The 15,182-nt window shown below is 41.3% G+C and overlaps 1 protein-coding gene across 1 annotated transcript in view; it reads right to left on the bottom strand.

Moving 5' to 3' along the window:
* CUL1 (cullin 1) overlaps positions 1-15,182 on the bottom strand; it is a 101,665-nt gene that overhangs the window by 61,314 nt on the left and 25,169 nt on the right. Inside the window, exon 2 of the mRNA XM_012443784.2 lies at positions 8,746-9,045. Coding sequence (XP_012299207.1) covers positions 8,746-8,885 — 140 coding nt within the window. The 5' untranslated portion in view covers positions 8,886-9,045. The remainder of the gene's footprint in view (positions 1-8,745; positions 9,046-15,182) is intronic.

A 15,182-nucleotide genomic window follows, 5' to 3' on the forward strand; every position in this document is an offset into this window, starting at 1 on the left:
TCTCTGGGCACCTGTCCGGTGCCAGTCATCATATGTGCCACTTAGGCCTCACTGACAGACTGCCTTCCTGGAGTTCATCATCTACCACTAATGTGATATCAAGTGAGCAGCGCGGTGACAGAGCCAGTATTCTCAAATGTCTCTGTTACTCACAGCACCATGCCTTATTTCTGAAGCGAACACTTCTGGAGAATCAATTCTTGACTTTCAGTTATTGCCAGACTCCAACACTGTCATTATCTAAAAGAAAAGCCAATTCAATCAAAGCAGCAAAACTAAACAGAATAGAATTATCGCCTACTACCATTTGCTTCCCAAATATGACTTAAAAAGTGGAAATTTAAACAAGTAACTTCTATAAAAAATCACAAGGAAAGACTGCACTAAAAGCTGTATTAATAATACAGTACTTCCTAGGCCAGGTGCGGTGGCTCACCGCTATAATCCCAACACTTTGGGAAGCTGAGGTGGGCGGATCGCTTGAGGTCAGGAGCTCGAGACCAGCCTGGCTAACATGGTGAAACCCTGTCTCTACTAAAAATACAAAAATTAGCTGGGCATGGTGGTATGCGCCGGTAATCCCAGCCACTCAGGAAGCTGAAGTATGAGAATCACTTGAACTCAGGAGGCGGAGTTTGCAGTGAGCCAAGATCGCACCACTGCACTCCAGCTGGGGCAACAAAGCAAGGTGCCCTCTCAACAAACAAACAAAATTAATTAATTAAAAAAAATATATAGATAGTACTTCCTATCTTCACATGTTAACAAGTTTATCTGTACCAAATGGCAAAACAGCAGGCTCACACACTATGCTGCATAATCCATCTGCAGTCATAAAAGAATAAAGTCCTGTCCAGTCTGTGGGTAGATGCATTTCTGAAATGAAACATCCCATATGAAGCAAATAAATTTATATCTAATAGCATACTTCAAAAGCAAAAACTACTTGCAATTGATTGTGATGAACTAAAAAATGTGTTATATAATGTTCAAAGTACTCTGAGTATATACCATGAATCCAACTCCAAAAAATAGCCGAAGAATGTGCCATAGTTATACTAACCAAAAAAAGAAAAAAATCACTTGTGACTTTTTTGACAGTATGCCATCTGATAATTTCTATAAGGTCTTACTTTAAGACAGATAGACAATTTCTCAATCCTAAAAATGATTTTAATAGTACCAGTTCAGTAATAAAAGGTAAAGAGAATTTTGCAAACAATGACTTAGCATCTGCAAAAGGCAAACTAATAAACTGTACTTTTAAATGCATGCTCTATACTGAAAATCTAGAAGGCAAAGAAGAGCAATTTTTAAAAAAATCACCTATAAGCCCACCACCTTATAAGGGACAGTTCCTTTCAATGTGGTGTACATAAACTTTTTCAAAAGCAGGAGCGTGTGCTGGTGGTTCACAATTCACATAGCACTTCATATCCTGCTTTCCCACAGCAGTATATCATGAACATTATTCTACGTCAGTAGTCTTCACTGCATTTTTAATGTTTAATGGCCGTTTACAGTTATACCAAATCCTTAATATTAAAGACTGAGGTTGTTTTCCATTGTTTCCTATTATCAAAATATGCGGAAGAGCCTTGCACATACAATTTTGCATACAACTGTTTCCTTAGGATATATCAGAATTATCTCCTACTACCATTTGTTTCCCAAATGTGACTTAAAAAGTGGAAATTTAAACAAGTAACTTCTATAAAAATCACATGGAAAGACTGCACTAAAAGTGGTATTAAAAATACAGTACTTCCTAGGCCAGGTGCAGTGGCTCAACCAGTTTAAAAATAAACAAATTGCTGAACCAAAGTACATTTTTATGTCTCTAGAAATATATAGGCCAGGGTTGTGTGGTTCATGCCTATAACCCCACAACTTTGGGAGGCCAAGGTGGGAGGACTGCTTGAGGCCAGGAGTTCAAGACCAGCCTGGGCATCACAGCAAGACCCATGTCTGCAAAAAATAAAACATTAGGTGTGGTGGTGTGCGTCTGCAGTCCCAGCTACTCAGGAGGTTGAGGTGGGGTGGCGGGCCGGGGTGGAATCACTTGAGTCCAGGAGTTGGAGGTTGTGCTGAGCTATGATCATGTCATTGCGCTCCAGCCTAGTGAAAGAGCAAGACCCTATTTCAAAACAAAAAAACACATTTCTACATTTCCCTCCAGAAAGATCATAGCAAACTAACATTTCTGCCTGCACTGCAGAGCTTGGTCTCCTTGCCAACACTGGCTGTTAGTAGTCATTTCTTTACAATGTTCTTCAACCTGAAAGGTAAAAACAGATCTCACTCTGTTGCCCAGGCTGGAGTGCAGCAGTGCAATCACAACTCACTGCAGCCTTGACCTCCCAGGCACAAGTGATTCTCCTGCCTCAGCCTCCTGAGTAGTTCGGACTACAGGCATGCACCACCACCCTTGGCTAATTTTTTTTTTTTTTAATTAGAGATAAGGTTTTGCTATGTTGCCCAGACTGGTCTCAAACTCCTGAGATCAAGTGATCCAAGGTGGGTGGATCACTTGATCTCAGGAGTTTGAGACCTCCCAAATTCTGGGAATTAAAGGCGTGGACTAATTCTTCATTTCTTTGACGGTTATAAGGTTGAACATTTTCCCATATGCTTACTATTTGCATTTCTTCTTTTTGTGAACCAGTATTTCCTTTTACAGACTTATGCTAAAAGTATGGATAAACATACATATATGTAAGAGAAGGAAGGATTACATCTGAAAAATATGAAAAACTTTCTATATTTAGGTCCATTTGATGTAAGCCATGCTCATTAGGTGAGCAGAATCAGATTAATGTAAGACTCCTAAATGAAGAATGCAAGATGAAAAGTATCTAAACACATTTGTTGGGTTGGCTGGTTATTCTAAAACAGACATGGATCATCATTAATCTACTGAGAAGACGATTTGTTATTCCTTCTGTTTGATCTGCTGTTCTTTGAAATTTTGGTTGCTAAAGGAGAGAATTTTGCGGTAAGCAGGCGAAGTAGGAAGGCTGCCACCTGAGCACTCCCCTGCCGCTGCAGCTCCTATGGAAGGGAAGACGACGGTCAGTGTGGACCTGAAAAGGGCACTGCTCAACGGGCAGGTGCTGAGCTACAGCAGGGACCAGCATGTCCTGGCACAGTGTTCCTGCAAAGCACAGCCACAGGCTCCAAGGGATCAGCAGATTAACTCGGGTGAAAAAGTGCCCCGACCCCCAGCAATCACAAATCTTATCACAAAACATCAAAACAGAAAATTAAATGTGAATTCTGAATGTGCTTATGCTATGACTTACTGAGAACAACCAAGACCATGAAATATGAATGAGATCCTTACCGTACTAGTGAGGGGAAAGACGACGGGAAAAAAACGGTTAAAGAACAAAACCAACTAATTCAGGCCACAGCACTGTACAGGATGACAAATAGAAACTTCAAAGTTTATAAGCATTTATTCAGGTAGGGAGAAAAAAAGAGAAAGACATCAACATGAAAGTGTAAACTAAAATTATGAATCTGAGATACCCGACCTGGAAACAAGACACAGGAAGGTCTGGGGCCCAGAAAATGAACAGAAGCCTCCAACAGGTGACCTGACACCTGCACTAGCTGGACCAGACCCTCGTACTTCACCGCATCCCCTTAAATGACTCTCCTGTAGCCAGGACCCATCTTTGTGTTCTAAACTAAGCACAACTGAAAGATAGTGGTGTCAATAAACTGATTAAGGAATGTCAATACCTCTTTCAAATTCAAAAGGAAGGAAACCCTAGTATTATTTACCTACCTGCACAGAATTTTATTCTATGTATTTTATTGCAAAAGAAAAAGAGGCCAGGTATGGTGGCTCATGCCTGTAATCCCAGCATTTTGGGAAGCCCAGGCGGGTGGAGAGCTTGAGTCCAGGTTTGACACCAGCCTGGGCAACATGGTGAAACCCTGTCTCTACAAAAATACAAAAATTAGACAGATGCAGTGTTTTGTGTGCCTGTGGTCCCAGCTACTTGGAGACTGAGGCAAGATGATCACTTGACCCCAGCTCAAGGCTGTAGTGAGCCATGAATGCACCACTGCAATCCAGCCTGGGTGATAGAGACTGTCTCTGACTCACACACTCACACACATACACACACATACACACGCACACACACATACAGGTGCATTGTAATTATACACGTCTAAGACACCACAGAAAACTAGAAGTGAATAGTTGGAAGTGCTTAACAGACTTGCTGGGCACGGTGGTGCATGCCTGTAGTCCCAGCTACTTGGGAGGCTGAGGCTGGAGGATCGCTTGATTCCAGGAGTTCTGGGCTGTAGTGCACTATGCCGATCGGGTGTCCGCACTAAGTTCGGCATCAGTATGGTGACCTCCAGGGAGCAGGGGATCACCAGGTTGCCTAAGGAGGGGTGAACTGGCCCAGGTCTGAAATCGAACAGGTCAAAACTCCCGTGCTGATCAGTAGCAGGATTGCGCCTGTGAAGCTGGGCAACGTAGTGAGACCCCATTTCTAAAAAAAACAAAAACAAAACAACCACAAAAACCAGACAGACTCACAGTAGAGAGTGATGGCTCAAGGATACAAGTTTAGGAGAAAAATGGATATCTCTGAGAAACACCTGAAAACCAAGTTAACTAAAGTGGCTCTTTCTGTCTGCAGACATATTTCCTTTTCCTTTTTTTGGCTTTTCCAAAATTCCCTTCTCTCTTTCACCACTTTGAGTTGAAAGTCAAGATAAATATTTATGCTATATAATAACCCACCTCCCTGCTACAGCAACCACAAATGTCACAGGTTCCTAAAGGCTCCGAGTATTTGTTTTACAACAAGAAGGTTATTTTTCTAAAACAAACAAACAAGTCCATTTGCTCCACCAGGATACACAATGGGTAAAAATCTAGCTGTTAGGTACTAGCCAGAGTTACGGGAAGGAAAAGAATCCCTTCTTTTTCTCTCAGCCAGTTTTCCTTTCTAACCCACTTCCTTTGCCAACTGCTGATGAGGCATGTCTAATTTTGCAAAGTGATATTGTAATACTAGAACAGTGAGATGCACTGCCAGCTCCTTCTTCCCCGATCCAAAGGACCACCTACCCTGAAACGTAACCTTACAACCGCAAGTGTTAGATGTCACGGTGAACAGGCCTTTAGGAGATTATTTTTAAATGACCAAATATATACTAGTAGGAGAAAACTTCTTGAAAAACTGCTCTGTTATGCAACCTGGGGCTGGAATAAAACAGCAGTAATGGCAACATATATGCAATTCCAAAAAGTACTATGCATAAATGGCTTACAGTGAAGATGGCGCTACAAAAATGTAACAGACGACTCAGAATTCTTCCAGTTCTCACAATGATACTGAAAATATATGTGAAGAGTTGGAGGGTAACATCATATTTTATGATTTTCAATAATTAATAAACATAAGTATACACTCTACTGGTTTCAATTCTAATATACTGAAGAGTTAATCAAAATACATCTCCACAACTTCTCAAAGAAAACATAGAAATTTAATACTCTGAGAAATATGATTCATTCAAATACAGTAGCTGAACGCTACAGAGTGGCTAAAGGCGATTCCAGATTCAGACTGCTGAGAACCTTAATACCCGCCTCACCAACACCACTGGCTGCTATACAGCTAGGCTCCTGAAGCTTATTCACAGAGGAAGGTAACTACTAAGATGAGGCTTAATGAAGCGTGGACGGTTCCAAGCACAACGCCTGACACACAGAACTCAAACTGTAGCTGTTGTTTCATAAATAATGTCTAAAGAATTTGAGTAAGCTATTTTAGACTCAGTTTAGGTTCTCCAATTTTTAGAAATCTATTCTCAGACAAAACTGGAAAAAAAAAATACCCAATTTGAGTGGTAGTCCTGGAAAAAAAAGTTGCAGGAACCAGAACAACTACAAATTATATGAATTTAATTATTTGTAGAAACAAGAATTCAAAAACTTCTGCTAGTATACAAAGTCTCATTGTCTTATGAGCAAAAATAATCCATCAGAAAAAGGACTAACCGGATTTAGTTAGAAAGAACACATTAAGATATTCCCAAGGCTGGGCATGGTGGCTCACGCCTATAATGCCAGCCCTTTGGGAGGCCAAGGAAGGTGGATCAGGAGGTGAAACCCTTTCTCTACTAAAGCACAAAAAAATTAGCACGTGCCTGTAGTCCCAGCTACTAGGGAGGCTGAGGCAGGGGAATGAATCGCTTGAACCCGGGAGGTGGAGGTTGCAGTGGGCCGAGATTGTGCTACTGCATTCCAGCCTGGGCAAGAGAGCAAGATGCCATCTCAAAAAGAAAAAAAAAAAAAGCATGACTTATAAGGCATATTAATTCTATCTCAATAATGTGGATTTTAAAAAGAAATTCTCCAGAGATAGATCAGCAATGATATCTCCTTGGGCTCTGGAGCAGTGCTCTCCCGCTCTCTGTATATGAGAAATCCAACCAACGTCTTGTCTTGCCTCACCAGTGGAACCACCATCTTCAGCTTTCTTACATGAATTAAGAAATTGTCATACCTAGCAAGCCAGACCCTGTTGGGTGGCATAATATCCTCTCACTTGGCAAAGACGCTATTTCTTCAAGAGCATCCTACCTGTCACAGGACCCTGCAATCCCACTCCTAGGTACGCACCCTAGAGAACAGAAGTCATAGAGCCACTCAAAAACTCGCACACAATGTGTACAATGGTATTAATAACAGGCAAAAGGTGGAAATAACCCAAATGCTCATCACTAATCAATGGGTAAACAAAATGTAGACTAGACATACAACTGAGTCATAAAAAGGAATGATGTACAGTGATGCGTGCTATGGGGATGAAGCCTGTGAGCATGCTAAATCAAAGACGCCACACATGCAGCCCACACATCATATGATTCCTTTTATGCAAAAGGTACAAATGAGCAAATTCAGAAAGACCAAGTAAATGAGTGGTTGCCAGGGCTTGGGGGAAAGAGGGCATGAGGAGTGACTGCTAATGGGTACAAGGTGTCATTTTGGGGTGATTAAAATGTTCAAGAATTAGACAGTGGCGACAGTTATAAAACTCTGTAAATATACTAAAAACCACTGCATTGTACACTTTTGAAAAGGGTGAATTTTATGGTATGTAATTATATCTCAATAAAGCTATTACTTTAAAAAAGTATCCTATATGTAAGTGCATATACATATGTAAAAATGCAAACACACACAATACATTTTATGCGAATTCAGAGACAGACATAGTTTTATATCTACTTAATTTTTTTTAGGATTCTAAAATATTAACGTATGTAAGAATATACTAGAATATGACAAAACCTAGTTTGATCATAACGGATATATTTTAAAAATTTAAACCTGAAGCTCTGTTGAATCAGCAAATTTAAAGTCCTAGAATCAGTAGCAATCTCCTCTCTCCTGAGTGAGCTTAACTCTAATTTCAATGTTGTATGTGTATGGAATCAAGAAACCCTCCAAATTAGACAGTGCATCTCCAACCACGTGAATAGCGACAGCCACATCTTTTCCACCCTCATCGCCTTTGCAGCACACAGTACAGTCCCGCGTGCACATCACAGACCAAATACTAAAGGAATAAAATACTTTTTAAATACCGTTATTTAAAATAGGGCCACAGCCTGGGTAACATAGCAAGACTCTGTCTCTACAAACAAAAAAACTGGCCAGGTGTGGTGGCATGTGTCTGTGGTCCCAGCTACTTGGGAGACTGAGATGGGAGGGCTGCTTGAGCCCAGGCAGTTGAGGCTGCAGTGAGCTGTGACCACGCCACTTTACTCCAGCCTGGGTGACGGAGCGGGACCTTGTCTCGAACACACACAAAAATAGGGCCATAACAGGAAAACTTTCGCTCGATGTTCTATCCCTTTAGATCAGGTCAACGAACTTTTCCTGTAAAAGGGCAGGCAGTAAATATTTCAGGCTTCATGGACCAAACTGTTTCTAACACAACTACTCAACTCTGTTTCCATAACACAAGTCAGTCATAGACAATATATAAACAAATGGACAGTAAAACAAATGACCTGCTGAGAACCTCAGGACCTTGCTTTAGACCAGTGCTGCCCAATGGAACCTTCTACAATGACAGAAATATTTTATTATCTGACTACTGGGCACTGAAAACATGGCTAGTGCGCCTAAGGAACTGAACCTTCAAAATATTTCAAATGTAAACAGCCACATGTGCCTAGTGGTGACTGTACTGACCAGCACTGCATTTGACTACTAAAGAATCAGTTCCACTCTGTTCAAAAACTTAAGGCTAGGCCGGGCGCGGTGGCTCACGCCTGTAATCCTAGCACTTTGGGAGGCCAAGACGGGTGGATCACGAGGTCAAGAGATCGAGACCATCCTGGTCAACATGGTGAAACCCCGTCTCTACTAAAAATACAAAAATTAGCTGGGCATGGTGGCGCACGCCTGTAGTCCCAGCTACTTGGGAGACTGAGGCAGGAGAATTGCTTGAGCCCAGGAGACGGAGGTTGCGGTGAGCCAAGATTGCGCCATTGCACTCCAGCCTGGGTAACAAGAGCGAAACTCCGTCTCAAAAAAAAAAAAAAAAAAAAAAACTTAAGGCTAAAAATGAACTGCAATTATTTTACATAATGAATTGGGAGAAGAAAATGACATAAAATCACACTAATTCATAGGTCATACTAGTAAATAATCAAAACTCTAATCAAATCAACCTGCGCTAGGCAGGAGGATACGTGTAGAGCTCCATGTATCTGGACTTGGCCATGCTCTGCCGCGTGTACACCTGCTGGATGCCGGCTCTGAGGTCGTCCCAGATCTGGTCCAGGCCAATCTGCTTCAGGCCGTGGGGGTTCTGGCTCCGGGTTGACGACATTGTGAGGGATGTTCTCAAGTCGTCCAGTGCAGCAATCCTTATTCAAAGTACAGCTAGTTCTCCATTAGATGAAAATATACAGTACCATTCCAAATTTATTCACAGCAGCTCAGAAAGGATGTCCTTTAAATGTAGAGAATGCAATCTCATTGCAGGCAACCTGAGGAAGAAATAAGGAGAATTAGTGGATTCTCTCTGGGGTGCTGTAACAGGGTGACACACACTGACAGAAACACTGAGTCTCCAGGCATTAGCAGGGCCCACTGTAGTCCAGAGGCCATTTCTCTCTGTAAAAACACACATATTAATCATATGGTCTGTGTACAAAAAATGCTTAGTTAGACATTTAGTTCAAAATCATGATAGTATTAGGACTCAAGAGAAAGGCTGGGTAAAAGTTCACACAAGCACAACTAACGCTGTTGCCTTTGCCTTTTAAAGTTATCAAAAATATACATCACTTGACCTAGATGACAATTAGAAACACAAACGCAAAGAAAAAAGGGCAAAGGATATGCTCAGGAATTCCCAGAAACACAGACAGCTAATAAATAGGAAAAATCACTTCACTCTCACAAGTTACCTATGACTTTTACTAAACTTTTCACTTAGAACTCAGCAAGAATGCAAATGTTGGTGAGGCTGAAAATGAAAGGAAATAAGCACTCTCTTTTTAAGAAGGGATTCTGGCAAGAATTATCAAGATTTGAAATGTACTCTGAATTTAGAGAGACCTGAGTTTGAAGCTCAGTGCCACACCTACTAGGCAGGTACATGCGGTACTGGGTGAGTTTCTCAACCTCGTTAAGCTTTAATTTCCTAGTCTGAAAAATGGAGGCCAATCACTGTCCTTCAATGGTTGTTGTAGAGTTTAAATAAGATAATGTATAAGAAAATACTTAACACACAGTAAATGCTTCATACATGGTAGTGGCTATTATTTCTAAGAATATGAAACTAGTGCCAAATACAATTCATAATGCTTCAGCATCTTGACCCATAAAGTAACTCAGGTGTTCAATATTGTATCAAATCAGTACTTCTCAATGTACAATATCACAGACATAATTTAAGGACTACCTATGTACATCACATCAAAACGTAAAGGTTTTAAATAGGTATTTCTAGTGCAAATTAAGAAACACTGAGGAATTTTAATGGCTTCGTAAAATGTCATTGGGAAGTAAACGAGACCTGGAACAAGGAGGCTAGGTTATTAAGGCCTGCAAACCCATGTCCGAGCTACCTGTCAAGTCAGCTCATCCTTTATCCTCAATTGTATTACAGAGTTCTGTGTAATCTAAGACAAACTTTTTTTTTTTTTTTTTTTTGAGACAGGGTCTTGCTCTGTCGCCAGACTGGAGTGCAGTGGCATGACCTTGGCTCACTGCAACCTCCACCTCCCGGGTTCAAGCAATTCTCTTGCCTCAGCCTCCCAAGTAGCTGGGACTACAGGCGTGTGCCACCACGCCCAGCAAATTTTTGTATTTTTCAGTTTCACCATGTTGGCCATGATGGTTTTGATCTCTTGACCTCGTGATCTGCCTGCCTCGGCCTCCCAAAGTGCTGGGATTACAGGTGTGAGCCACCGCGCCCGGCCATCTAAGGCACATTTAGGGACCCTGTGAGGTCATGTCTACGGAGTAAGTCTGAGCCACTGAAACCTATTCTCTAATATTTATTTATATTCTGGGCTATGGAACTTAGTATTTTATGAATCCACATCATTCCGGATCCTAAAACATTTTATGTTTTACATTCAAATAGGTATGTTCACATGTGGAATATATAAATATCTAAAACACAGACTTGCTCGAGTTTTAAGAAATTAACAACTCAGCAACCACTCTGCAAACGTTTCCTGTGTGTAGTGTCCACGTGCTTTCCTTTCATCATATACTTTGGGAAGGTCAACAGCACACTTAATATTAATAAGCGTGTTTGGACTGGTGGTGCCATCTGATAGGATCGACTGTTTGGACCCACCCTACCTTCCCCATCTCTTATTTAACTTTTCCCTAAGGAGAAATTATCACTTAAATTCCCTAACCTTGCAGTTCAGTTAATTCTATCTTGGATGAGCTTCTCATAACCCTCTAGATGCTCTTTTACTCCTTTTCCTTTTCCTTCTCTTCTAATTTATATCAGCAACTGAAAAAATGTTCTACTCTGCCCCTCAAATGCCTTTCCCCATCAGTGTTGTCCAGGTCAGTGAGTGGCACCACCCCATGTATCCACAAGTCAGAAACCTGGGAATGAGCCTGATGCCACAGCCCTCATCTTTCATATTCAAGGGCTACGGACTTTCAATTTTAAGGTGACTTCAAATTCATTCACTCACCTCCATTTCCTCCTCTAGTAAACATCATCGTCATCATCTCTTACCTGGGCCATTATTTTAGCTGTTTAAACTAGATTCCAGTACCTTGCATCTGTTTTTATCAGTCTTGACATAGCAGTTAGCTGCATAAAATTGCTGTCATCCCAAGATGGTGTCATTGTGATTCTGAATAGGCTGTCACCCTAAGAGCAACAGGAGCCAAGGCAGAGTTTGAAGGGAAATCCTTAATATGGCACTATCAGATCCTTTTCTCTCTCTTCATTTGCCTCTTAACAAAACCTCAACTCTCCCCCCTCCTCCCCTTGGGTTCAGCCGCATGGATGTCCCCTTCCCTGGCCATGCCAGTCTCCTTTCCCAGGCAGGGGATCTCTGCATCTGCTGCTGCTTCTGCCTGCAGAGTACCCCCTCTTCTTCAAGTTGCCTTCCAGTCATACTTTCAAAGGAAACTTACTAGGCAGTCCCAGAAGCTGTTCAGGTTTGCCTTTAAGTGGGATTCCCCTTCTTAACACTTACTCTAGGCTATAATCCCGCACTTGTTTCTGTATTGTAACTCCCTCACTTCACTGGAATGCAAGCATCACCGGCTCGTGAGAATCTCATACAGAGCCTGGCATGCAGTTCAACAAATATTTCACATAAATAAATGAAGGAATAAATTAAGAAACTGAAAAGCTGTATGTTTTTCAAAGATTTAGAAATAAAACACCAGTATCATCAATCATCTGAACTTGCTTAAAATCCCTCTTGAGAATCTCTACAAAATTCTATCTTCTGTCTTCTAAACTTTTTCCTTCAAATATTGGATTTTAGGCTAAACTTTATGTCTTCCTGTTTCATTTAGTCATGTTTTATATTATTTTGGTCATTGCAAATGTATACATACCCCAAAACAGTGTTTAAACAAGCTTGTGAAAATTACAGAATTTTAGTGACTACTTAGTTTTAACAAATATTTAGTAAGAAACTACCATATGCCAGGCACCATCTTAGGTATTATTCACTGTTAATAGTAAACCAAAACAGACATGGTCTACTTTCATAATGCTACAGCTATAGAATAAAGTGTGCTTATTTATTTTTAAATATGGCAACGCTCTGTCACCCAGGCTGGAGTGTAGTGGCAGGATCACAGCTCATTGCAGCCTCGACCCCCTGGGCTCAGGTGATCCTCCCACCTCAGCCTCCCGAGTAAGTGGCACTACACATTGGGACAACCATGCCTGGCTAATTTTAATATATTTTTTTTTTTTTGTAGAAATGGGGTTTTGCCATGTTGCCCAGGCTGGTCTTGAATCATCTTGCCTCAGCCTCCCAAAGTGTTGGGATTACAGGCGTGAGCCACAGGGCACCCGGCCAAGTGTGCGTCTAAGACACTGACACATAACTTTTGGTATGTAACCTACTTGTAAAATCAGAAACTTTACGTGCTATGCATTTGTGTACCAAAAGCATTTGTTCTTAAGAGCCAAATATAGTCCCTGGCAATCAGAGGTCAACCTTAAAGATAGTTCTGACCCTTCCTTTTCAGATGAAGAAACTAATTCAAAGAAGCAATCAAACTTGGCAAGATTCTAATGCTACAAAGTAGCAGGACCACAAACTAGTACACTCTAGTCTGAATTTTAGGTTCTTCCATTTTTAAGGCATCAAAACAGTGAAACCACTCTAAGAGTCATAGGAAAAAACAACCATCAATTGCCTATTTGTTAAATGAGGAAACCTCAACATCTCCAATTAAAAGAGCCGATAGTTTTAAAGAGTTAACAAGTCAGTCCTAATGGTATCAGTATTAAATCTATTCAAATATTTTGAAATTTAAGAAACTCCAATTTTTTTCCTAAAGCTTGACTTTTGAAAAACTAAGATAAACACTGCAACTATGAGGACAATATAAAGATAAAGTCGAGACGCCAGTTATCCTCCAGTAAAGCTAAAATATACCAAATAAAGTGGTCAATGTGGATTTTTCTCCTTAATACCTCCAATCTCCTGTCTCAGCATAAGCACATCATATATGTTTGTTATATATTCCCTATTCTTTGTATCACATTTGATTCCAATTACGAATCTTACTCTATTAAAACTCACTGATGGCCAGGCACGGTGGCTCACACCTGTAATCCCAGCACTTTGGGAGGCCGAGGTGGGTGGATCATGAGGTCCAGAGATTGAGACCATTCTAGCCAAAATGGTGAAACCCTGTCTCTACTAATAATACAAAAATTAGCTGGGTGTGGTAGCATGCACCTGTAATCCCAGCTACTTGGAAGGCTGAGGCAGGAGAATCGCTTGAACACAGGAGGTGCAGGTTGCAGTGAGCAGATATCAGGCCACTGAACTCTAGACTGGCAACAGAGTGAGACTCTGTCTAAAAAAAACAAAACAAAACAAAACAAACAAAAAAACCACTCACTGATAATGTATGAGATCAAATACGACTTTTCCTGCCACACCGTCAAGTTTACTTGCTGTACACTTTTTGTGTCCAGGGCTACACATGGTAACTTTATGCCACATCATACCTGTTTATATTCCAAATATGCTGAAAAACTAGCAAAATCTTCTATTCCTGCTGTTATGGGATTTATTCTTCTCTATCCATTCCCTTTTTCTAGTTGTTCCCACTGAGTATCTAAAATTCATGCATAGTTGATCTGAGGTTTTCAAAAATTCACACTTAAGTGGGCGGATTTAAAGAGGATGACCTAATCTTACATTTTCAATATCCCCTAGAGAGCCTCACCTACGTACTTAAAACATTAATAACTAATACAGCAAAGAAACGTAAAACAAAGTCTAAAGGGAAATGTTAGAAGTAAGCACATCACGAAACTGTCTTAAAGGACAGATAGGTCAAACACATGCTGGGCAGTAACAGAGACTGTGAGCAGGTCCCAGGTGGGGCTCTCTGGAGCAGATGCTGAGACCCGGCTTGGTTGGAAGGCGCTTCTTAGAGATAGGCACCCACGAGATGACGAAGAGGAAGCAGACAGGGCACTGAAAAGATGAACTGTGATGTAGGCCCTATAAGGCCAGCACCAACCTGGCGGGGAACTTTTTAACAGGTATTGCCAGAGGGTCTCACATGGGCTGCAGGCCAAGCCTTTAACTCCCACCTGGCTGAGAAGGGCACAGCCTGGACCAGGCGGCTCTGCAGCTGAGGCTCAATGGCACTAACGCTGGAAGTCAAGTCTTTTCTTGAAGGGGCATCTGGGTGGGCCACCTCTGTATCTACCAGCCAGCTCCAATGGATACAAGAGGCTCAGGTAGTGGTTTTCCAGTTTAGAGGGGTGTGTGTGTGTGTGTGAGTGTGATTGCCCATGCTTAATCTGCTAAGCATCACTCAAGTGTCTGGTGAATGGAACTGACTGTAAAACTGCTTGGAACAATAAAATAGAATATAGGTGCCCACAAAACACTTGCTTCTCTGTTAACGTTGAATTTTAATTTACAAACTAAATTAAAATGGTGGTGAGGATATATCCACCATCTCATAATTAGGCCATCAAAAAATGTCAGTCTTAAGCAGATTTCATAAAAGTCAGAGAGGTTCCAATAGTTTTTAGGTAAGGGGTAAAAGTATTTCCTCATAAGTCACATCTCATAGCTAGAGAACTTAGGAGGTCCCCAAACCTAAAGATATTAAAAACAAACAAAAAATATACTTAAGAAATCAGGTAGTTTTCAAAAGTACTCTGGTAGAGGAGATCCTTGGCATTGCAGGAGTTACTAATCGGGGTTATGAATATCCACGAGTTTCAGGCGTGTAATCTGCTGATGTGCCACCTCCTGGCTTGGACACACAGCTGGCTGGTGAGTGAAGCAGGCCAACAGCAAGGGCAGCCACAGGGCCCCTCACAACTTCAGCGTTCTCTAGGTGGCCAGCCCAAACCATGCTCACAAACTCTCGCTAATCCCCAGAGAGGGATTATCATTTTCTTGACAGGAAACCAAGG

This window comes from Aotus nancymaae, unplaced genomic scaffold, assembly GCF_030222135.1.
Source record: "Aotus nancymaae isolate 86718 unplaced genomic scaffold, 86718_ANA_hifiasm-v0.15.2.pri h1tg000002l, whole genome shotgun sequence".
NCBI lineage: Eukaryota > Metazoa > Chordata > Mammalia > Primates > Aotidae > Aotus > Aotus nancymaae.